Consider the following 23,165-nt stretch of genomic DNA (forward strand, 5'->3'; position numbering starts at 1 on the left):
GCGAATCAGAGTCCTGGGGGATGACTTCAAGAGGAACAAATAAGAATCATTGGAGTACCAGAACCACAGGGAAGTAACCCCAATGAAAAAAAAACACAGTCAAAGACATCATTGCTAAGAAAATCCCAGAGCTGGAGAAGGCAGGCATCCAGATACAAGGAGTCCGAAGAGTACCAGCAAAAAGAAACCCAAATAAAAAGACTCCAAGGCATATCATAGACAGAATGACGGATGCTATGGATAGAGACACAATTCTGCAAGCAGCAAGGTCAAAGAAGGAAATCACATACAAAGGAGCACCCCTCAGATTTACAGCAGACCTGTCAGAGAAAACCCTCCGAGCCCGAAGACAATGGTGGGACATAGTGAAAAAACTCAACGAAATGAATGCCTCACCAAGAATACTTTACCCGGCTAAACTCTCACTCAAACTCGAAAGAACCATACACTATTTCTCGGATAAACAACAGCTCAGGAATTTCATAGACTCAAAACCAAACTTGAAAGAAGGTCTAAAGGGGCTACTGTAACACAAGGAGGAGCCCCATAAGAACAACAAACCCCACAGAAAGATGACACAAAACCCTATCACAATAATCTCTCTCAATGTCAACGGCTAAATGCACCTATCAAGAGACACAGAGTGGCAAAATGGATCCGGAAATTAAACCCAACATTCAAGCCAGCATGAACAAACAGAGAAAACATAGACTCCAAGTCAAAGGATGGAAAACAATCCTGCAAGCAAACAACTCCCTTAACAAAGCTGGAGTGGCCATCCTGGTATCCGACAACATAGATTTCAGATTGAAAAAGATTAAAAGGGACAGCGAAGGTCATCTTCTATTAATCAAGGGATATGTACAACAGGAAAAAATCACACTCTTAAACGTATACATTCCTAGTGAACGACCGGCTAAATATTTAAAACAACTCCTAACAGACTTGTGGATAAGGAGGTTAACATTTGGCCAGTCACAGGTTGGTGTTACCATCATTTTCAAACTGTATGATCAAATAAAAATATCATCATAAGAATTGAGGCTAGAGAGATGCCTCCAGACTCCACACCAGGCTGAGTCTCATCTGGGGATCCAGCAGAGCCCTGGCAGCCAAAACCCTCCAGAACCCAATTGCCGTCATGTTCATAGCTGATCTCCACATGCTTGGAACGAGCCTCATGCATGATAATTAAACTCAGGTGTGCAGGTTTTGTGACCAAAATCTACAGATTCTCATGAAGTCAGAGATGGGTGACATCCCTCTCATCCCATATCCCTATGGGAGCCTGGCAGTCAGGCCCACAAACTGCCTATGAGATCATATAAGCTCATTAACGACCATGATCCAGAGATGCATAAATAAATCATGAAAGAGAGGCAAAAGCTTCAGATATGCCTCCTGGCCCAGATACACCATCCAGTTGAGAATCTAACTCTAGCTATATAACCCTATTTAAAATTTTAGAATTACTGGGGCATCTCGTACTCTGACCCACTGGTTTACCAAGAGTAGCATACCACATTGGATGGGGAATAAAGAGAAGGAAACCCAGACAGACATAGAAAGATTGCACTCATATGTGGAATATAATGTAACTGAGAAGTACAAGTTGGCAACGATGCAACTTCTGGCAGATGTCTCTCTGGACTTAGTTACTAAAATACTAAATTACAGAAACCCAAAACTGAGAGGCCGCTAAGTGTGGTCACTCGACCTCATACCTCTTCATCCTCAGCAATGGAAAACAAATTATCTAATGCTTCCTTTTCAGCAGGTCTGACTTTAGGGGAGAGACTCTCCAAACAATAATAGTGAGTTTTGTTGAAATATTGTATGCAATCAAAATGAAAGTAAAGTGAAATTTATTAGTTACACAGGCGGGGGGGGCTTAGGGTGGGGGGGCTAGGGGCGTGGGGGTGTTTGGGGTGTGAGGGGGCAGGGTGGAGCTATACTGGGATTCTTGGTTCTGAAATATGAGCACTGGTGAAGGGATAGTTATTCGAGCATTGTATAACTGAGATTTAAACCTGAAAACTTTGTAACTTTCCACATGGTGACTCAATAAAAAATTTAAAAAAAAAAAGAGAAGGAAACCCATCTCCATCAAAACATGTATATACTAGTACACAAGGGTCAACCTATAACAACAACATGTGAGTAATCTCTTGCACAAGGGCTAAATGACTTCAGGGTGAGATACAACAACCTTTACACGATTTCTTCTAAGGAAGCGTTTTTGGATCATTTTTAGTGGATTATTCATAGATAACAGTACAAAATAAATTATATACACTCTTGGGGCCAGGCTTGGATGATGGTGGGATAATTTTTTTAAAATGTAGTTGGAAGGTGCTAGAATATTTAATGTAATACATTATTGGGAACAACTATATAAAAATTAAAAATAAAAATATTTTAATTATAAACATAACAATTGAGGCTAAATGTCCTACTGAGAAATTTCTGGAAGACCCTCTTGATGTCCTGGTTTCTCAGACTATAGATGAAGGGGTTGAGCATGGGAACAACCATAGTGTACATCACTGAAGCCACAGCCTGCTTCGGGGGGGAATGGGAGTCAGCTAAGCTGAGGTACACCCCCATGGCTGTCCCATAAAACAAGCCAACCACGGACAGGTGAGAACCAGAGGTGCAGAAGGCTTTGGACATCCCAGCTTTGGATGAGATTCTCAAAACAGAGAAGACAATTTTCGTGTAAGAATTAAAAATCCCCGAGACTGGAAAACCGCCCACAATAGCAACAATAAAATATATGATAAGGTTATCGGTGAAAATATCCCCACTAGCCAGGCTGAGCAGTTGAGGGGGGGTCACAAAAGAAGTGATGGATTTCCACACCTGGCTGCAAAAGATGAGCTGTGACATCATCAAGGAATACAGCTGGGAGTCAAGCAGGCTGATGCAGATGGAACCCAGAAGCAGCCGGCCACAGAGACCGGGGTTCATGATGATTTGGTGGTGCAGTGGGTGGCAGATGGCCACAAAGCGATCATAAGCCATCACCCCTAGAATGATACACTCCAAACACTCAAAATGGACATAAAGGGACAGTTGTACCAGGCAGCCAGCATGAGAGATATTTCTGCTCTGAGTGTGAATGTCCCAAACCATGTTTGGAACCGTGGTTGAGGTAAAGCCTATGTCAGCTGTGGACAAAACAGACAGGAAGAAGTACGTGGGGGTGTGAAAGCGGGCGTCGGAGCTGATGGCCAGCATCAGCTGGGCTCAGCATCAGCTGATGGCCAGTCCAGAGGACGGGCTGGACTCAGGAGTCCATAAAATAATGCTCTTCATCACTAGTCATCAGAGAAATGCAGATCAGAACAACCATGAGATACCACCTCACACCACAGTGACTGGCACACATCCAAAAAAACAAAAGCAACCGCTGTTGGCATGGATGTGAGGGAAAAGAGACCCTCTTACCCTGCTGGTGGGAATGCCGACTGGTTTAGCCCTTTTGGAAAACAGTATGGTTGCTTCTCAAAAAATTAGAAATTGAGCTCCCATTTGACCCAGTGATACCACTCTTGGGAATATATCGCGGAGAGGCCAAAAAGTATAGTCGAAATGACATCTGCACTCAAATGTTCATTCCGGCACTGTTTATAATAGCCAGAATCTGAAAAAACCCGAGTGCCTGACAACAGATGACTGGTTAAAGAAACTTTGGTACATCTGCACGATGGAATACTATGCTGCTGTTAGAAAAGATGAAGTCATGACCTTTGCTATAAGTAAATCAACATGGAAAGTATCATGCGAAGTGAAATGAGTCAGAAAGAGAGAGGCAGAGAATCTGGAAAAAACCCGAGTGCCCTAGAACAGATGACTGGTTGAAGAAACTTTGGTACATCTATACAATGGAATACTATGCAGCTGTTAGAAAAAATGAGGTCATGAAGTTTGCATATAAGTGGATCAGCATGGAATGTATCATGCTAAGTGAAATGAGTCAGAAAGACAGAGACAGACATAGAACGATTGCACTCATCTGTGGAATATAGAATAATAGACTAGGAGACTAACACCCAAGAATAGTAGAAATAAGTACTAGGAGGTTGACTCCATGGCTTGGAGGCTGGTCTCTCATTCTGGGCAACTCAGAGAAGGGAACACCAAGTAAAATTTGGTCAGAGGTCATGCGGGGGAAGGTGATGCGTGCCGAATGTAGACTAGAGACTGAACACAATGGCCACGCAACACCTTTATTGCAAACCACAACACCGAATCAGAGAGAGAGAACAAAAGGGAATACCCTGCCATAGTGGCAGTGTGGGGTGGGGGGAGACGGGACTGGGGAGGGTGGGAGGGATGTTGGGTTTACTGGTGGTAGAGAATGGGCACTGGTGAAGGCATTGGTTCTCGAACTTCGTATGGGGGAAAGATGAGCACAAAAATGTATAAATCTGTAACTGTACCCTCACGGTGATTCACTAATTAAAAATAAATAAATTATTTTAAAAAAAGAAAGAGAGAGGCAGACATAGAAAGATTGCACTCATCTGTGGAATATAAAATAACACAATAGGAGACTAACACCCAAGAATAGTAGAGATAAGGACCAGGAGGTTGGCTCCAAGGCTTGGAAGCTGGCCTCACATGCTGGAGGAAGGGTCAGCTCAGATAGACAACGGGACACCACGTAAAGTGTGGCTTGAGAACTCACACGGGATAGGAGATGCTCACTCAAAATAGGCTATAGACCAAACACGAGGGCCACTCAGTGCCTCTATTGCAAATCACAACACCCAAAAGGGGAGAGAGAACAAAAGGGAATGCCCTGCCACAGAGGTGGGGAGGGTAGAGGAGATAGGGTCGAAGGGTGGGAGGGATACTGGGAACATTGGGTGAGGAGAATGGGCACTGGTGGAGGGATGTAAACAAAATGCAAACATGAAAATTCATAAGTTTGTAACTGTACCTCAAGGTGATTCACTAATAAAAACTTTAAAAAAAATTATTGGGGCTGCCACGCCAGCTAATGGAGGAAATATCCTTCTTCCTTGGTTTTTCTTCCCTCCGGGAGGAAGAGGTGTGGTGTCCACCATTTTATGGGACTTTTAAACAGGTATGAACTTGGTGGCACGGGAAAAAAAATGTGCTTTGAACTTGAAACAGCGGGACGCCTGGGCAGTCTTGGGCCGGGGTTGGTGTCGGCTCAAGCTCCGCCGAGATTCGACCCGGGTGGCCATGCCTTTGCACAGCCACTTTGCTGCTGAACGACCAGGATCCAGAGCCAGCTATATGACTTGGGGTTCCAGCGAGTGCTTGCAGCCATGTCTCCAGACGTGAACTAAGCTTTTACTCCATGTTGCTCCAGGAAGGGAAATGATTCAATTTCCAACTTAAATCTCCCTGGGCTTAATTACTAAAATACAGAAATCCTAAACCGCGCGGCCACTACTGCGGCCGCGCGACTTTATATCTCTTCATTCTCATCAGTGAAAAACTAATTATCAAATATTTCCCTGTCAATAGGGCCGTATTCTTGGGGGATAAATTTCAACAAGAATAGTGAGTTCTGTGTTGAAATTCCAACAACAATAGTGAGTTTTGTGTTGAAATATGGAATGTAATCAAGGTAAAGAGAAAAGAAGTGAAATTTATCAGTTATGCAGCGGGGGGTTGGGAGGTATACTGGCTTTTTTTTCTTTTTGTTTTTTTTTGGTGGTGGAATATGGGCACTGGTGAAAGGACGGGTGTTTGAGCATTGTATAACTGAGACATAAGCCTAAGAACTTTGTAACTTTCCACATGGTGATTCAATAAAATAAATTTTAAAAAAATAAAATAAAAGTCAAAAATAAAAAAAATTATTGGGCTGGAGCAATAGCACAGCGGGTAGGGCATTAGCCCTGCACACGGCCAACCCGGGTGAGATTGCCAGCATCGCATAAGGTCCCCGAGCCCACAGAGTCATTCCTGAGTGCAGAGCCTGGAATCACTAGATGTTACCCAAAAAAAAAAAAGCCGTAAATTTTTTTGGTGGGTTTTTTGGGGTTTTCTTGTTTGGGCTTATTGGTCACACCTAGCGATGCACAGAAGTTATTCCTGGCTTTTGCATTCAGGAATTTCTCCTGCGGTGCTCAGGGGACCAAATTGGATGCTGGGAATCGAACCAGGTTCAGTAACGTGCAAGGCAAACGCCCTACTCGCTGAATTATCACTCCAGCCTGATCTCCTACTCTAACCCACGGGTTTACCCAGAGTATCACACGTTGGATGTGGTATAAAATAGAAGGCAACCAATCTCGATCAAAACATGTATATATTAGTACACAAGGGTCAACCTGTAACAACAACATGTGAGTAATCTCTTACACAAGGGCTAAATGACGTCGGGTGAGATAAAACAATCTTCACAAGTTCATCTAAGGAAATGTTTCTGGCTCATTTTTAGTTGGTTATTCATAACTAGCAATACAAAATAAATTATTTAGGACCTGTTTGGGGGCAAGCTTAGATAGTGGTGGGAAAATTCAAAATAATGTGGTGGGAAGGTATAATGATGGTGGGATAATGATGGAATATTAAATGGAAAAATTTATTGTGAAAAACTTTAAAAACATAAAATTAAAAATATTTTCATGTAAAAATAATAATTAAGGCTAAACTGTCCTACTGAGAAGCCTCTGGAAGGACCTCTTGATGTCTTGGTTTCTCAGGCTGTAGATGAAGGGGTTCAGCATGGGGACAACCATAGTGTACATCACTGAGGCCACTGCCTCCTTCCGGGGAGACTGGGAGATGACAGAGCTGAGGTACACCCCCATGGCTGTCCCATAAAACAAGCAAACCACGGACAGGTGAGAGCCACAGGTGGAGAAGGCTTTGGACTTCCCACCTGTGGATGAGATTCTCAAAACAGAGGAGACTATTTTCGTGTAAGAATAAAAAATCCCCGAGACTGGAACACCTCCCAGAAGAGCAGCAAGAAAATACATGATGAGGTTATCGGTGAAGATGTCCCCACAGGCCAGCCTGAGCAGTTGAGGGGGGTCACAAAAGAAGTGAGGGATTTCCACGATTTCCACCTGGCTGCAAAAGATGAGCTGTGACATTATCAAGCAATGCAGGTGGGCATTCAGCAGGCTGATGCAGATGGACCCCAGAAGCAGTCGGCCACAGAGATGGGGATTCATGATGACGGGGTAGTGCAGGGGATGGCAGATGGCCACAAAGCGATCATAGGCCATCACCCCTAGAATGACACTGTCTAAACTCCCAAAAAGATAAAAAAAAAGACAGTTGCACCAGGCAGCCGGCATGAGAGATATTTCTGCTCTGAGTGTGAATGTCCCAAATCACCTTTGGGACCGTGGTGGAGGTAAAGCCAATGTCAGCTGTGGACAAAACAGACAGGAAGAAGTACATGGGGGTGTGCAGATGGGGGTCGGAGCTGATGGCCAGCACGATGAGCAGGTTCCCCGTGACGGTGACCAGGTACATGGACAGGAAGAGGCTGAAGAGGACAGGCTGGACTCGGGGGTCATCTGAGAGCCCCAAGAGGAGGAATTCCACGACCTCTGTGACATTGTGGGGGTCCACAGCACAGAGACACCTAGGAACAAAGAAATGAAAGTGGGTCCATCACTGTCAATAATTTGGATCCAAGGAACCCAGAATCACAGCGACTTCACTTGGGTCTTAGACACTCTCACTACCAGGTTCGATTTGTGACAAACATTTTTCTTGGCACCATTTTCTCTGGACTTTTACTCCATCCCCCTGCTGCCTTGGCCTAGCTGGGGAAGGCTCACTGAAAGAAAGATGAGGAATGAGGTCATTTCAAGATTCCAAAAGTCAAACTATAGCAAAACAGTGTTTAGGACTTTAAAGAAAATGAAAGAACGAAGGTTTTTTCAAAGGAAAAAAACTGTGCTAATTAAAGAACTGTTACGAGGACTACAGAATTAGAGGTGAGCAGTGTGGGAAGAGATGAGGTGGGCAGAGGCATGAAAAGGGGCATTGCTGAAGGGTCTGGGCTGCTAGGGCAGTGGTGAGTGAGGTATCTTATCAATCCCATAAGTGTTCAACTGTTATAAATACCTTACCTGTAATGAAAATAAAGAGATGTTCCACACCCCGCCTCAAAGCTGACTTCATTTGGGGAGCCTCAGAGGGTGGCAAGTGAGCCCAGCCCCTGCCCCAATAGAGCTGAGCCCAGGCAGCCTAAAACCTCCAGAACGAGATGCTGCCATGCTCACATCCCATCTCCACAGGCTCAGGGTGAGCCTCATCCATGAATGATCTGTTGAAAGCCTCAGGTATTCGGGTTTTCTGACCGAAATCTCTAGACTCGCAGGGAGTCAGGAATAGGACACCTCCCTCCTTTTCCCTATGAGTTCCTGGCAGTCACACCCGCCAACTGCCTCGGGCGCCAAATAAGCTCATTCATGGCCATGGTCCAGAGACTCACAAATAAATGTCAGAAGAGAGCCACAAGCTACAGAGATGCCTCTGGACCCCAAAGTCACATTTCAGTTGAAAATTCAACTCCAACTCTATCACCCCATTAAAAATATTAGAATTACTGGATTTTAGAATCTCATACTCTCTGACACTAATGTAACAAGAGTAGCACACCACATTTGATGGGCCTGAAAGTAAGGGACCCAGAACAACTTATTAGTAATCTTTCATACAAGGGCTTAATGCCTCCAAGGTGAGATAGAACAATTTTCACACCTTTCCTCTAAGGAAAATTTTTTGGATCATTTTTCATGGATTATTCATAATAAGCAGAACAAAATAAATTATTTAGGATCTGCCCTTGGCAGCTTGGGTGTTTAGGGGAAAATTCAAACTAATGGTAGTGGGAAGGAATTGGTATTGGAATATTGAATGTAATAAATTATTGTGAACAACTTCACTGTATCACTGTCATCCCGTTGTTCGTTGATTTACTCGAGCGGGAACCAGTAACGTCTCTATTACACTCAGCCCTGAGATTTTAGCAACCTCTCCTTACTCGTCTTTCCCAATGATTGGAGGCTCTTTCAGGGTCAGGGGAATGAGACCTTTTGTTACTGTTTTTGGAATATCAATTACACCTCGGGTAGCTTGCCAGCCTCTGACATGCGGGGAGGATATTCTTGGTAGTTTGCTGGGCTCTCCGAGAGGTATATATATATATATGTATATATATATATATATATATATATATATATTGTTACTGTATGTTGAGATATGAATGCACCATGGGGAGCATTCCAGGCTCTACCGAGTGGGCAATGGAGTCTCGGTAGTTTATCAGAATCTCCACAGGGAGAACTAGGCTATTAGATGTCCCGGAGCTTGGTTTTATAGTCTCTGAATTTTGGCCATTGATGGAAACACGGCAACAGGAGCACTCTAATAAATTATTGTGAACAACTATATAAAAAGAAAGTTTTTAAAATAATAAAATTAAATTAAAATTAAAATATAGAATCAAAATAAAGAACATGAATACATATCACCTAATTTTACTAATACCTGGAACATTTAATTACTTTGCAGTGGATTATTTGTGAAAATACATTACTCGTATCTAGCTTCATTTTTCCTGTGACTAGCATTGGCTATTGTTTGCTGCTGATATCTCTGTGTCTTATATTGATGAACTGGATTTCACATATGCCAAGCAACTGTTGTACCCCTTAAAACATCCCCAGTCCCCATTCCATGAAAATATTAACATTGTCAACCACTCTCTCTGTCTGCACAGTCCCTGAGCAAAAATTAAACTTTGCATCTTCTTTTAGAAAATAAATAAGTTTAAGTGTGGTTTGAGGACTCGAACAAGATGGGAGATGCACACTGAAAATAGAATATAGACCAAACACGATGACCACGCAGTGCCTCTGTTGCAAACCACAGCACACAAAAGGATAGAGAGAGCAAAAGGGAATATCCTGCCACAGAGGTGGGGTGGGGCGGGGGGATGGGGTGGGAGGGCAGGAGGGATATTGGGTACACTGGTAGAGGGGACTGGGCACTGGTAGAGTGATGTAAACAAAATGCAAGCATGAAAGCTCATAAGTTTGTAATTGAATTCATGGTGATTCACTAATAAAAAAATGAAAAAGAAAAATAATAAGTTTGGGGTGCCGGAGCATTAATACAGTGGTGAGGGAATTTGCCTTCCTTGAGGCCAACCTGGGTTTGAGACCCTGCAGGAGATATTCTTTTTTCTTTTTTTTTTTTAATTATTTTACTTTATTTTTTTATTTATTTATTTTTGTTTGCTTTTTGGGTCACACCTGGCGATGCACAGGGGTTACTCCTGGCTCTGCACTCAGGAATTACTCCTGGCAGTGCTCAGGGGACCATATGGGATGCTGGGAATCAAACCCGGGTCGGCTGCGTGCAAGGCAAACGCCCTACCCGCTGTGCTATTGCTCCAGGCCCCTGCAGGAGATATTCTTGAGTGTAGAGCCAAGAGTAAGCCCTGAGCATTACTGGATGGGAAGGAAGGAAGGAAGGAAGGAAGGAAGGAAGGAAGGAAGGAAGGAAGGAAGGAAGGAAGGAAGGAAGGAAGGAAGGAAGGAAGGAAGGAAGGAAGGAAGGAAGGAAGGAAGGAAGGAAGGAAGGAAGGAGGGAGGGAGGGTGAAAGGGAGGAAGGAGGAAAAGGAGAGAGGGAGGGAGGGAAGGAGGGAGAGAGGAAGAAAGTAGAGAGGGAGGGAGAGTAGGAGGTTGAAAGGAAGAAAAAAGAGAAGAAAGGAAGAAAGAGTATGTGGATATAGTATATCTGGTGACTACAGTTAATACTATTGTTGCAATCCAATGATTTCACAGCTGTTAAAGTTATAAATCTTAAGTGTTCTCATCACCCAAAAAAATTGAGGTTTTTGGATGGTGCCACACAGATGAAATAGAATCTATGTGGAAATCACTTTGCAAAATATTGAAATTCCAAATCTTTTTTCATCACCTGGGGCAAGGCGACAGCATAGCAGGTAGGGCGTTTGCATTACCGACCCGGGTTCAATTCCTCCGTCCCTCTCGGAGAGCTGGGAGAGCTACCAAGTGTATGCCGCCCACACAGCAGAGCCTGGCAAGCAACTCGTGGCGTATTCGATATGCCAAAAACAGTAACAACAAGTCTCACAATGGAGACATAACTGGTGCCCACTCCAACAAATCAATGAACATGGGATGACAGTGTTTTTATTTTATCACCTGAAACTAATATAATGTTATCTCAATTATGAAAAGATAAAAGAAAAACGGGGCATGAGAAAGAGCAGCAGGTAAGGCACTGGCAGTGACCTACGTTCAATCCCAAACAACCCCAATGTTCCCAAACCCTCAAGAGTGATCCCTGAGACCAAGCCAGGGTAAGCCCTAGTCCTTGTGACAGGAGCAAATGTACCTCTGCAGGACACTCCCTGGGAACTCTCACCTTCAAGGCCAGCATCAAATAAACCAAGACAGCCCGTTCCGCATTTCTGTGGGGTTTCAAACAAGTTTTTTGGTTTTGTTTCAGAGCTATACCCAGCGATGCTCAGGGCTGATCCCGACTCTGTGCTCAGGAATCACTCCTGGCAGTGCTCAGTGAACCTTTGGGATACCAGAGCTCCAACCCTGAGTGGCCATGTGCCAGATAAGCACCCTATGCACCGCCTATTTGCTCCAGCCCCTCCGACAGCTTTGGGACATTCTCTGCTGCCCAGACACAGGCAGTTCTATTTCCCTGTCAGGGTGATACTAACCACCTCCAGGTGCCAACTAATTCCAGGCTGTGATTCCGTCCTACTTGGGCAGATCTGTGATAATTTTGGGGTGCTTCAGGAAAGGCTTGTGGGTGGGGATATTTATCAATGATGCATTGGGCAGGTCAAATGCTAGAGATGCTGGTGGGCAAAGCAGTATATTTCCTGGGAGCCGTGAACCCCAACGCTGAAAAGCAAACTCGAGCACCCTGTGCATCACCCAGAATGATGCACGGCTGTTCGGTTTGTGTCTGCAGACCTCACTTGCCTGGGTGGGGAGAAAAGTGTGAGACCCAGCCTCCCGCACCCAGCACCCCTCAGCACTCACTGGTCTCTCTGTCTCTGCGGGCTCATGCTCCAAAGTTGGCTCTGTGCCTGGGTGAAGGAGGAGAGCTGAGACCGTGCTCGGGATAAGAAGGTAGGAGAGGGCGGGCATGAGCCTGCACAGGTGTTGATGGTGAAAGTGGGGAGCAGAGGTGATCCCCTCTGAGAAATACCCTCCAGGCTGCAGGGCTGACTCCTTATGATGCCACCACGGCCTTGAGGGATCAAGCCACAGAATTTGTGGTAAGAAGATTCTCAATTCTTGTTAGTCCAGTCCTTGGGGACTGCTGATGGAAGTTAGGAGGAAAGCAGGAATTGATGTGAGAGGATGGGGTTTCTCTCCCCTGCCACCACCTCTGTTCCTCAAGGTCCAATTTGAAAGATCAATGTTCATTTCAGTGTCTATTTTAAGTGGAATTTTTGAGTGGACGAAGACATGTCCCAAGGAATTGTGTTCATGACTAATCAAACAAAATATATTTTGTTTTGGTGGTGGTGGTAGAGATGAGTTTGTTTATTTTTTTAATTATTGGGGTTGGAGCAATAACATAGTGAATAGTGCCTTTGATTTGCAAGTGGCTGACCCAGGTTCGATTCCCAGCATACCAAATGGTCCTCAGAGTACCGCCTAGAGTGATTCCTGAGTGCAAGTCAGGAGTAACCCCTGATCATCACTGGGTGTGACCAAAAAAAATCCATTAATTTTTGGTGGGTTTTTCTGGGATTTTTTGTTTTGGCTTTTTGAGTCACACACGGGATGCACAGAAGTTACTCCTGCTTTTGCATTTGGAATTTCTCCTGACGTTGCTCAGGGACGGTATGGGATGCTGGGAATCGAACCAGGTTCAGTCACGTGCAAGGCAAATGCCCTACTCGCTGAATTATCACTCCAGCCTGATTTTTGGTGTTATTCTTTCATTTTACCCCCCTATCTTTCTTGGGTTTGGCTTTTCTTTTTTTCCATAACAGCACATTGAAATTGTCTGCTTTTATTGATGGTTGTGTGCGTGATTGTTTGGAATGATGCTTGCTCTTGTGAGATGCAATTTGTTTGTTTCGTGCCTGTAAAGGGGGTGGCTGGGGTGGGGGGACCAGGAGCCCTGGTAGAGGGAAGTCACACTGGGGACAGGGTTGGGGTTGGAACACTGTGTGCCTGAAACAATTCTACTATGAACAACTTCCTACATCACAGTGTCAGACTGGAAACTGAAAAAGAGAAATCACGCTTGCTCTTTCCTTGCCTTCTGTGTGCAGCACCTACTTCTCTTAAATCAGAAGCATCAGATTTGTCAATCAAATCAGTTTTGTCAATCAAGTCAGAGTTGCAAAGTTTAGAAATTGATAGAATTGGAAGCAGTTGGTAGTTCTGGGGCTTCTCCTGGCCAGATGCTCGGACATTGCTGCCCAACGCAAGGGAGTCACACCCGGGGGCCTCATGCAGAGCAGACCTGCAGCCCTGTGGCTCCTCAGACCCATCCTGAATTGGGTTTTCAGTGTGATTCACTCAGGATGAGGGCTTTCAGGAATGAGAAGAACCAGCGGGGAATTTAACCAATATGGATCAAATGTAAACATAGAAATTCCGGGCCAGAGTGACAGCACAGTAGGGAGGGTATTTGCCTTGCATGTAGCCAACCTGGGTTCCGATCCCTGCATCCCATTTGGTTTCCCAAGCACTGCCAGGAATAAATTCTGAGTGCATAACCAGGAGTAACCCAACGTAACCCAAGAGCTGTGCAAGGTAGAATCCTCCCCCCAAGAAAACATACTGGATGATACCCCAATGAAGACCCCCAAGGCTTGGAAGCCAAGGTTGAAGCATGAAATTCTGCATATTCCACATAACCTGTATCAGTTGATCAGTGAAGCCCTAATTCCTAATTGACAGTGAACAGAGTTCATAACTATACACACATTTATGCTTCCAGATTTTAAATGGCAATTATGCATTTCCAAATAAGACAGAGGTGACAGGAGCAAAATCCAAAGAGTCAAACAGGTGAAAGAATTGGGCTATCAAGTGGTTTGGTCACTTGTCACTACCGAATAACCCCTCACTCCATATGAGAAGAAGAGCTAAAATAAGCAATTTTTCAATTTTCAGATAGTTAGATGAAGAGTTCAGAAAATGTAGTTACAAAGTTTGGTGGATCAGGAGGTTAACATTTGGCCATGTCACAGTTGGTGTTGTCATTATTTTCCAACTCTATGATCAAATAAAAATATCATAAAAATTGAGGCTAGAGAGATGCCTCCAGACCCCATGCCAGTCTGAGTCTCATCTGGGGATCCAACTGAGCCCCGGCAGCCAACACCCTCTAGAACCCAATTGCCGCCATATTCCTGGACAATCTCCACAGGCTTGGGACTAGCCTCATCCATTTGAATGAAACTCAGGTGTGCTGGTATTGTGACCAAGATCTCCAAATTCTCATGAAGTTGGACATGGACGACCTCCCCCTCACCCCCCAGTCCTTCCAGGAACCTGGCAGTCACGCCCACAAACTACCTCTGGCACCATATATGCTCATGAACAGCCATGATCCAGAGATGCACAAATAAATCTTGGAAAAGAGACACAAGCTGCAGAGATGCCTCCTGCACAAGGTCACCATCCAGTGGAGCATATAACTCCAACTGTATCGCCCTATTAAAAATCTTCGAATTGCTGTTGCATCTCGTACTCTAACTCACTGGTTTACTAAGAGTAGCACACCACATTGGATGGGGTATAAAGTAGAAGGCAACCCATCTCGATCAAACATGTATATATTAGTACACAAGGGTCAACCCGTGACAAAAACATGTGAGAAATCTCTTATACAAGGGCTTATGCAGGATATATTATACAAAGATATCCTGTATTTTCAGCATGAGATACAACAATGTGCACACGCTTTCCTCTAAAGAAACATTTCTGGATCTTTTTTTTTTTGCTTTTTGGGTCACACCTGGCGATGCACAGGGGTTACTCCTGGCTCTGCACTCAGGAATTACCCCTGGCCATGCTCAGGGGACCATATGGGATGCTGGGATTTGAACCCAGGTCAGCCGCGTGCAAGGCAAACGCCCTACCCGCTGTGCTATCTCTCCAGCCCCTTCTGGATCATTTTTAGTAGATTGTTTCTAACTAGCAATAAAAAATAAATCATTTATGACCTGTTTGGAGGCAGGCTTAGATAGTGGAAGGAAAATTCAAAATAATGTGGTAGGAAGGTATAATGATGGTGGGATCAGTGTTCGAATATTAAATGAAATAAATTATTATGAACTTTATAAAAAAATTTAATATTTTAATATAAAAATAACAATTAAGGCTAAACTGTCCTACTGACAAGCTTCTGGAAGGATCTCTTGATGTCCTGATTTCTCAGGCTGTAGATGAAGGGGTTGAGCATGGGGACAACCATAGTGTACATCACTGAGACCACTGCCTCCTTTCGGGGGGACTGGGAGACGGCAGAGCTGAGGTACACCCCCATGGCTGTCCCATAAAACAAGCAAACCACGGACAGGTGAGAGCCACAGGTGGAGAAGGCTTTGGACCTCCCGCCTGTGGATGAGATTCTCAAAACAGAGGAGACGATTTTCGTGTAAGAATAAAAAATCCCCGAGACTGGAACACCTCCCAGAAGAGCACCAAGAAAATACATGATGAGGTTATCGGTGAAAATATCCCCACAGGCCAGCCTGAGCAGTTGAGGGGGGTCACAGAAGAAGTGAGGGATTTCCACCTGGCTGCAAAAGATGAGCTGTGATATCATCAAGCAATGCAGCTGGGAGTCAAGCAGGCTGATGCAGATGGACCCCAGAAGCAGTCGGCCACAGAGACGGGAGTTCATGATAATGGGGTAATGCAGGGGGTGGCAGATGGCCACAAAGCGATCATAGGCCATTGCTGTGAGAACTAAGTTGTCCAAACACCCAAAAAGATTAAAAAGAGTCAGTTGCAACAGGCAACCGGCATGAGTGATATTTCTATTCTGAGTGTGAATGTCCCAAATCACTTTTGGGACCGTGGTGGAGGTAAAGCCGATGTCAGCTGTAGACAAAACAGACAGGAAGAAGTACATGGGGCTGTGCAGGCGGGGGTCAGTGCTGATGGAGAGCACGATGAGCAGGTTCCCTGTGACGGTGACCAGGTACATGGACAGGAAGAGGCCAAAGAGGATGGGCTGGACTCGGGGGTCATCAGAGAGGCCGAGAAGGAGGAATTCCACGGTCTCTGTGACATTGTGGGGGTCCATAGCGCAGAGACACCTTGGGACAAAGAAATGAGAATGGGTCCATCACTGTCAATAGTTTGGATCCAAGGAACCCAGAATCACAGCAACTTCACTTGGGTCTTAGACACTTTCACTACCAGGACTTGGTTTGCGACAAACATTTTTCTTAGCACCATTTTCTCTGGACTTTTACTCCATCCTTTTGCTGACTTGGCCTTTCTGGGAAAGGCTCAGGACAGAAAGGTGAGGAATGAGGAAATTTCATGATTTCAAAAGTCAAACAATAGCAAAACAGTGTCCAGGACTTTAAAAGAAATGAAACAACGAAAGTTTCAGAATCTCATTTAGAAGAAAAAACTGTGCCAGTTGGAGAACTGTTGCTGGGACTACAGAATTAGGGGTGAACAATGGGGGGAAGAGATGAGGTGGGCAGAGACATGAAAAAGGGCATTTTTGGAGGGCCCGGAATGCTAGGGCAGTGGTGAGTGAGGTAACTTATCAGTCCCATAATTGTTCAACTGTTATAAATATCTTACCTGTGATGAAAATAAACAGAGATGCTCCACACCCCACTCCATGCTGACTTCATCTGGGACACCTCGGAAGGGGGCAAGTGAGCCCAGCACCTGCCCTAACAGAGCCATTGCAGCCTAAAACCTCCAGAATCAGCCGCCATCATGCTCACGGCCCATCAGAACAAGCCTCGTCCATGAATGAATCCGTCAAAAATCTCAGGTATGTGGGGTTTCTGACCGAAATCTCTACGCTCGCAGGGCGTCAGGAATGGGCCACCTCCCTCCATTTCCCTATGCTTCCTTCTGTGTTCCTGGCAGTCACACCCACCAACTGCTTCCAGTGCCATATAAGCTCATTCATGGCCATGATCCAGAGACTCACAAGTAAATGTCAGAAGAGAGCCACAAGCTACAGAGATGCCTCCGCACCCCAAAATCACTATTCAGTTAAATATTCAACTCCAACTCTATCACCCTATTAAAAAATTCAGAATTACTGGATTTTAGAATTGCACACTCTCTGACACTGATGTACCATGGGTAGCACACCACATTTTATGGGGCAGAAAATAGAGGGACCCGGAACAACATATTAGTAATCTTTCATAAGGTCTTAATGCCTCCAAAGTGAGATAGAACAATTTTCACACACTTTCCTCTAAAGAAGCATTTTTGGATCATTTTTATTGGATTATTCATAACTTGCAATACAAAATAAATTACTTAGGATCTGCCTTTGGGGCAGGCTTGGGTAATAGGGAAAAATTCAAATAATGGTGGTGAGAAGGTATAGTGATGGAGGGATTGGTGTTGGGATATTGAATATAATACATTATTGTGAACAACTTATAAAATTAAAATTTTTCAAATAAACAAAAATCATAATATATAATAAAAAAGAGCATGAATAAGTATCACTTGATTTTACTCAAACATGGGGCATTTAATTCCCTTGCTGTGGATTATTTGTGAAAATACTGTAATAAAGTATGTAGCTTCATTTTTCTTATCACTAGCATTAGCTAATGTTTGCTGCTGATGTGTGTGTTATATGATGAATTGGGTTTCTCATATGCTGAGCAACTCTGTTCCCCAGACAACACCCCCAGTCCCCATGAAAATATTGACCTTATCATCCACTTTCTCTATCTGCACAGTCCCTGGGCAAGAGATAAAGTTTACATCTTCAATTTAGAAAATAAATAAGTTGTGGGGGCTGGAGCATTAGTACAGTGGGGAGGAAGTTTGCCTTACTTGCAGCAGACCCGGGTTCGAGCATCTCCAGGAGAGATTCCTAAGTGTGGAGCCAAGAGTAAGTCCTAAGCGTCACTGGTTGTGATCCAAAAAATAGGGAAGGAAGGAAGGAAGGAAGGAAGGAAGGAAGGAAGGAAGGAAGGAAGGAAGGAAGGAAGGAAGGAAGGAAGGAAGGAAGGAAGGAAGGAGGGAGGGAGGGAGGGAGGGAGGGAAGGAAGGAAAGAAGGAGAGAGAGAGGGAGGGAGGGAGGGAGGGAGAGAGGCAAGAGGGGAAGGAGGGAGGGTGGGAAAGAGGAAGTTGGAAGGAAGAAAGAAGAAAAGAAGGAAGAGAGATTATGTGGATATATGTATATGTGGTGACAACATTTAATATGATTGTTGCAATCCAATCATTTCAATGTTGCTAAAATTATAAATCTTAAGCCTTTCCGCTGTGGCTGCTGCTCGAGCAAGATCAAGGAGCCCAAATGAACTACTTTGGACACCAGCAGCCCACCGAAATACTTCCAGAATGTGAACTGAGAGTTTACGCCAGGCTGCGACAGCAGGGTAGGGTATCTCTCTCTAGGTTTTTCCATCTTATGAGCACCACAAAAGGGTAAAAGCTTGCAGTGATGTAATTTCTGGCAGAATTTTCCCTGGACTTTATACAAAAATCCAGAACCACACAGCCGCTGCCGCGGCTGCACAACCTAATGTCATCCAATCATCAGCAATATGAAATGGTTCCTTCCTTCCTTTTTAACGGGTCGGACTTTGGGGGGGAAATCCTAACAAGAATAGTAAGTCTTTTGTTGAAATATTGAAGGCAATCAAAGTAGCAGCCATCTCTCTAGACTGAACTAAGCCATAACCCCATGCCGGCCGAAGAGAAGAAATATCCTTCTGTCTCGGGAAGAAATACGGCGTGGCGTCAGCCATATTATGATGTCCATTAAGCAGACACGAACTTGGTGGCGCGGGAACGGGATATAAGGAAAAAAAAATTATTATGTACTTGGAACAGTGGGACGCTGGTGGAGTCTCGAGCCAGGGCCGATACCAGCGCACTACTTTTGGTTCCAGAATCTGCTTGCAGACATGCTGCTAGACTATCAACTAAGCCATTGCCCCACACCGGCTGACGACAGGAAATAACCCTCTTTCTCGGTTTTTTTCCCTTTGTCGGGCAGCGTGGCGTCACTCATATTATGAGGATTACTAAACAGGCATGAACTCTGTGGAGCAGGAAGGAGGGGGAAAAAAATAGAAAAGTTATGTACCTGGAACAGTGGTACTTAATATCTCTACATTCTCAGCAATGGAAAACTATCAAATGCTTTCTTGGCAGTAGGACTGTCTTTTTTGGCGGGTGGAAACTCCAACAAAACTAGTGAGTTATGTGTTGAAACATGGTATGTAACCAAGATAAAGAGAAAACGAAGTGAAACTTATCACTTACGTGGGTGGGGGTGGGGGGGCGGGAGGTATATTGGGGTTGGTGGTGGTGGAATATGGGCACTGGTGAAGGAAAGGTTGTTAAGTGAAGGAAAGGTTGTTAAGTATTGTATAACTGACATAACTCTGAGAACTATGTAACCTTCCACATGGTGATACAATAAAATAAAATTTAAAAAAATAAATAAATAAAAGCAAAAAAAATTATAAATCTTAAAAGTTCTCATCACCCAAAAAGGATTGAGTATTTTGGATGGTGCCACACAGACCAAATAGAATCCATGTGGTGATCACTTTGCAAAATATTGAAATAACAAGTCTTTTTTATCACCTGAAACTGATAAAATATTATCTCAATCATATTATGAGAAGATAAAAGAAAACCAGGACAGGAGAAAGAGCAGCAGGTAAGGCTCTTGCTGTGACCCACGTTCAATCCCAAACAATGTTCACCAAACCCCCAAGAGTGAATCCTGAGACCAAGCCAAGAGTAAGCCATGGCCAAGAGCAAATGGACCTCTGCAGGACACTCCCTGGGAACTCCCACCTTCAAGGCCAGCATCAAATAAACCAAGAAAGACTGTTCCACACTTCTGTGGGATTTGAAACAAATGTTTTCGGTTTTGTTTCAGGGCCACACCCAGCGATGCTCAGGGCTAATCCCGACTCTGAGCTCAGGAATCACTCCTGGCAGTGCTCAGTGAACCCTTTGGGATACCAGAGCTCCAACCCCGAGTGGCCATGTGCCAGGTAAGCACCCTATGCACCACCTATTTGCCCCAGCCCCTCCGACAGCTTTGGGACATTCTCTGCTGCCCAGAGACAGACAGTTCTATTTCCCTGTCAGGGTGACACTAACCACCACCAGGTGCCAACTAATTCCAGACTGTGGCTCCATCCTACTTGGGCAGATCTGTGATAATTTTGGGGTGTTTCAGGAAAGGCTTGTGGGTGTGGAGATTCATCAATAATGCATTGGGAAGGTCAAATGCTAGAGGTGCTGGTGGGCAAAGCAGAGTATTTCCTGACAGCCGTGAACCTCAACGCTGAAAAGCAAATTCGCGCGCCCTGTGCATCACCCAGAATGATGCACGGCTGCTCCGTGTGTGTCTGCAGACCCCACTTGCCTGGGTGGGGAGAAAAGTGTGAGACCCAGCCTCCCGCACCCAGCACCCCTCAGCACTCACTGGTCTCTGTGTCTCTGCGGGCTCATGCTCCAAAGTTGGCTCTGTGCCTGAGTGAAGGAGGAGAGCTGAGACCGTGCTCGGGATGGAAGGAAGGAGAGGGCGGGCATGAGCCTGCAAGAGTGTTGATGGTGAAAGTGGGGAGCAGAGTTGATCCCTGCTGAGAAATACCCTCCAGGCTGCAGGGCTGACTCCTTATGACACCGCCTTGGCCTTGAGGGATCAAGCCACAGAACTGTGGTAAGAAGATTCTCGATTCTCGTTAGCCCAGTCTCTGGGGACTGCTAATGGGAGACCGGAGGAAAGGGGGAATTTGATGTTAGGGGCTGGGGTTTCTCTCACCTGGCAACCACCTCTGTTCCTCAAGGTCCAATTTGAAAGGCCTCAGTGTTCATTTCAGTGTCTATAAGTGGAATTTATGAGTGGACGCTGACATCTCCCAAAGAATTGTGTTCGTCATGATTAATCAAACAAGATATATTTTCTCTTTGGTGCTGGTTATGGTGGTGATGAGATTTGTTAATTTTTTAAAATTATTTTTGGTGAGTGTTTTGGGTTTTGTTTGTGTTTTTGCTTTTTGGGTCACAACTTGCGATGCTCAGGGGTTACTCCTAGGTTTTGCACTCAGGAATTACTGAGTTATATAGGATACTGGGAATCAAACCCAGGTCAGCTGCGTGCAAGGCAAATGCCCTACTCACTGAACTATCATTCCAGCCTGATTTATTTTGTTATTTTTTTTTCATTTTTCCCCCTGTCTTTCCTGAGTTTGACTTTTCTTTTTTTTTTCCATAACAGCAGGTGAATTGTCTACTTTTTTGATGGATGTTTTGTGATTGTTCTGAATGATGCTAGTCTTGTGAGATGCAATTTGTTTGTTTCATGCCTGCCAAGGGGGAGGGCTGGGGGTGGGAGTGACCTGAAGCCCTTGGTGGAGGGAAGTCACACTGGGAACGGGATTGGGGTTGGAACACTGTGTGCCTGAAACAACTCTGCTATTAACAACTTCCTACATCACAGTGTCTGACTGGAAACTGAAAAAGAGAAATCACACTTGCTTTTCCTTGCCTTCTGTGTGCATCAGGTCCTTCTCTTTTTTTTTAATTTATTTTATTGAATCACCATGTGGAAAGTTACAAAGTTCTCAGGCTTATGTCTCAGTTACACAACACTCAAACACCCATCCCTTCACCAGTGCCCATATTCCACCACCAAAAATCCCAGTATGCCTCCCAACCCCCACCTCCCCACCCCCCTTCCCCGCCTGCGTAATTGATAAATTTCACTTCATTTTCTCTTTACCTTGAATGCATTCCATATTTCAACACAAAACTCACTATTGTTGGAGTTTCCCCCCCCCCAGGAAATACAGCCCTACTGCCAAGGAAGCATTTGATAATTAGTTTTCCATTGCTGACATTGGGGAGATATGAAGTCCCGCTGTTTCAAGTACATAACTTTTTTTTCTCTTTTCCCTCCTTCCCACGCCACCAAGTTCGTGCCTGCTTAATAAGTAGTCCTCATAATATGGTTGACACCACGCCGCCCGACGAGAAAAAAGGATATTTTCTGTCCTCAGCCGGTGTGGGGCTATGACTTAGTTCACAGTCTAGGGATATGGCTGCAAGCAGTTCCTGGAACCAAAAGTAGTCTACTTGACCTCTGGATTCTGGATGATCAGCAGCAAAGCGGCCGCACAAAAGTGTGGCCACCGGGTCGAATCTCAGCAGAGCGTGCACTGGTATCAGCCTGAGACTGCCCAAGTGTCCCGCTGTTCCGAGTACTTAGGTTTTTTTTTTTCCTTCCCCTTCTCATGCCACTAAGTTCGTGCCTGCTTAATAGACCTTATAATATGGTGGACGCCACGCTGCGTTTCTCCCTGAAAAGGGAAAAGAACCGAGAAAGGAAGATATTTCCTCACCTCGGCCGGCATGGGGCTTTTTCTTAGTTCACAGTCTAGAGAAATGGCTGCTACTTTGATTACCATCAATATTTCAACAACAAAACTCAGTATTATTGTTTGGAGTTTACCCCCACAGTCAGACCTGCAAAAAAGGAACCGTTTCACATTGCTGACAATTAAGAGATATTAGGGCGCGCGGGAGCAACAGCGGCCGCTCGTTTTTGGATTTTTGTATGAAATCCAGGGAAAATTCTGCCAGAAATTGCATCACTGCAAGCTTTTACTTACCTTTTGTGGTGCTCATATGATGTAGAAGCCTGGAGAGAGAAACCCTTCCCGCTGGTACCTCCATTTTGTGTTCTAAAAACCAGCAGTCACCACATTGTGCCCAAGAAGGAAGAGTCGAGAGAGAGATTTCTTGCCCGGCTGGCACCATATGGGGCCGTGGCTCAGCTCAAAGTCTGGAGGCATATCTGCCAGCTGCTCGTGTCCAAAATAGTTCAGTTGCCTCCGGGAACATGCTCGAGCAGCAGCCATCAGAACCTTCTCTTAAATCAAAAGAAGCATCAGATTTGTCAACCAAGTCAGATTTGTCAACCA

The 23,165-nt window shown here is 44.7% G+C and overlaps 2 protein-coding genes and 1 pseudogene across 2 annotated transcripts; all 3 read right to left on the minus strand.

Annotated features, from left to right (window-relative positions):
- Nucleotides 1–2,418: 2,418 nt before the first annotated feature.
- On the minus strand, nucleotides 2,419–3,240 carry LOC129401791 (olfactory receptor 18-like). Its single transcript, XM_055124651.1, has one exon. It carries the CDS (start codon nucleotides 3,238–3,240, stop codon nucleotides 2,419–2,421), a length of 822 nt encoding a protein of 273 aa, XP_054980626.1.
- A 3,395-nt stretch (nucleotides 3,241–6,635) lies between these two features.
- Nucleotides 6,636–22,885, minus strand: LOC129401792 (olfactory receptor 18-like; annotated as a pseudogene).
- On the minus strand, nucleotides 15,365–16,294 carry LOC101556115 (olfactory receptor 18-like). The gene has a single exon (XM_004619430.2). The coding sequence runs from the start codon at nucleotides 16,292–16,294 to the stop codon at nucleotides 15,365–15,367; it is 930 nt and encodes a 309-aa protein (XP_004619487.2).
- Nucleotides 22,886–23,165: the final 280 nt, after the last annotated feature.

The sequence above is a fragment of the Sorex araneus genome, chromosome 2 (genome assembly GCF_027595985.1).
Source record: "Sorex araneus isolate mSorAra2 chromosome 2, mSorAra2.pri, whole genome shotgun sequence".
Classification (NCBI taxonomy): domain Eukaryota; kingdom Metazoa; phylum Chordata; class Mammalia; order Eulipotyphla; family Soricidae; genus Sorex; species Sorex araneus.

What these genes read in the sequence shown, in the direction of transcription:
- LOC129401791 (XM_055124651.1), bottom strand. Translation starts at nt 3,240, where the DNA reads ATGCTGGCCATCAGCTCCGACGCCCGCTTTCACACCCCCACGTACTTC.
- LOC101556115 (XM_004619430.2), bottom strand. Translation starts at nt 16,294, where the DNA reads ATGGACCCCCACAATGTCACAGAGACCGTGGAATTCCTCCTTCTCGGC.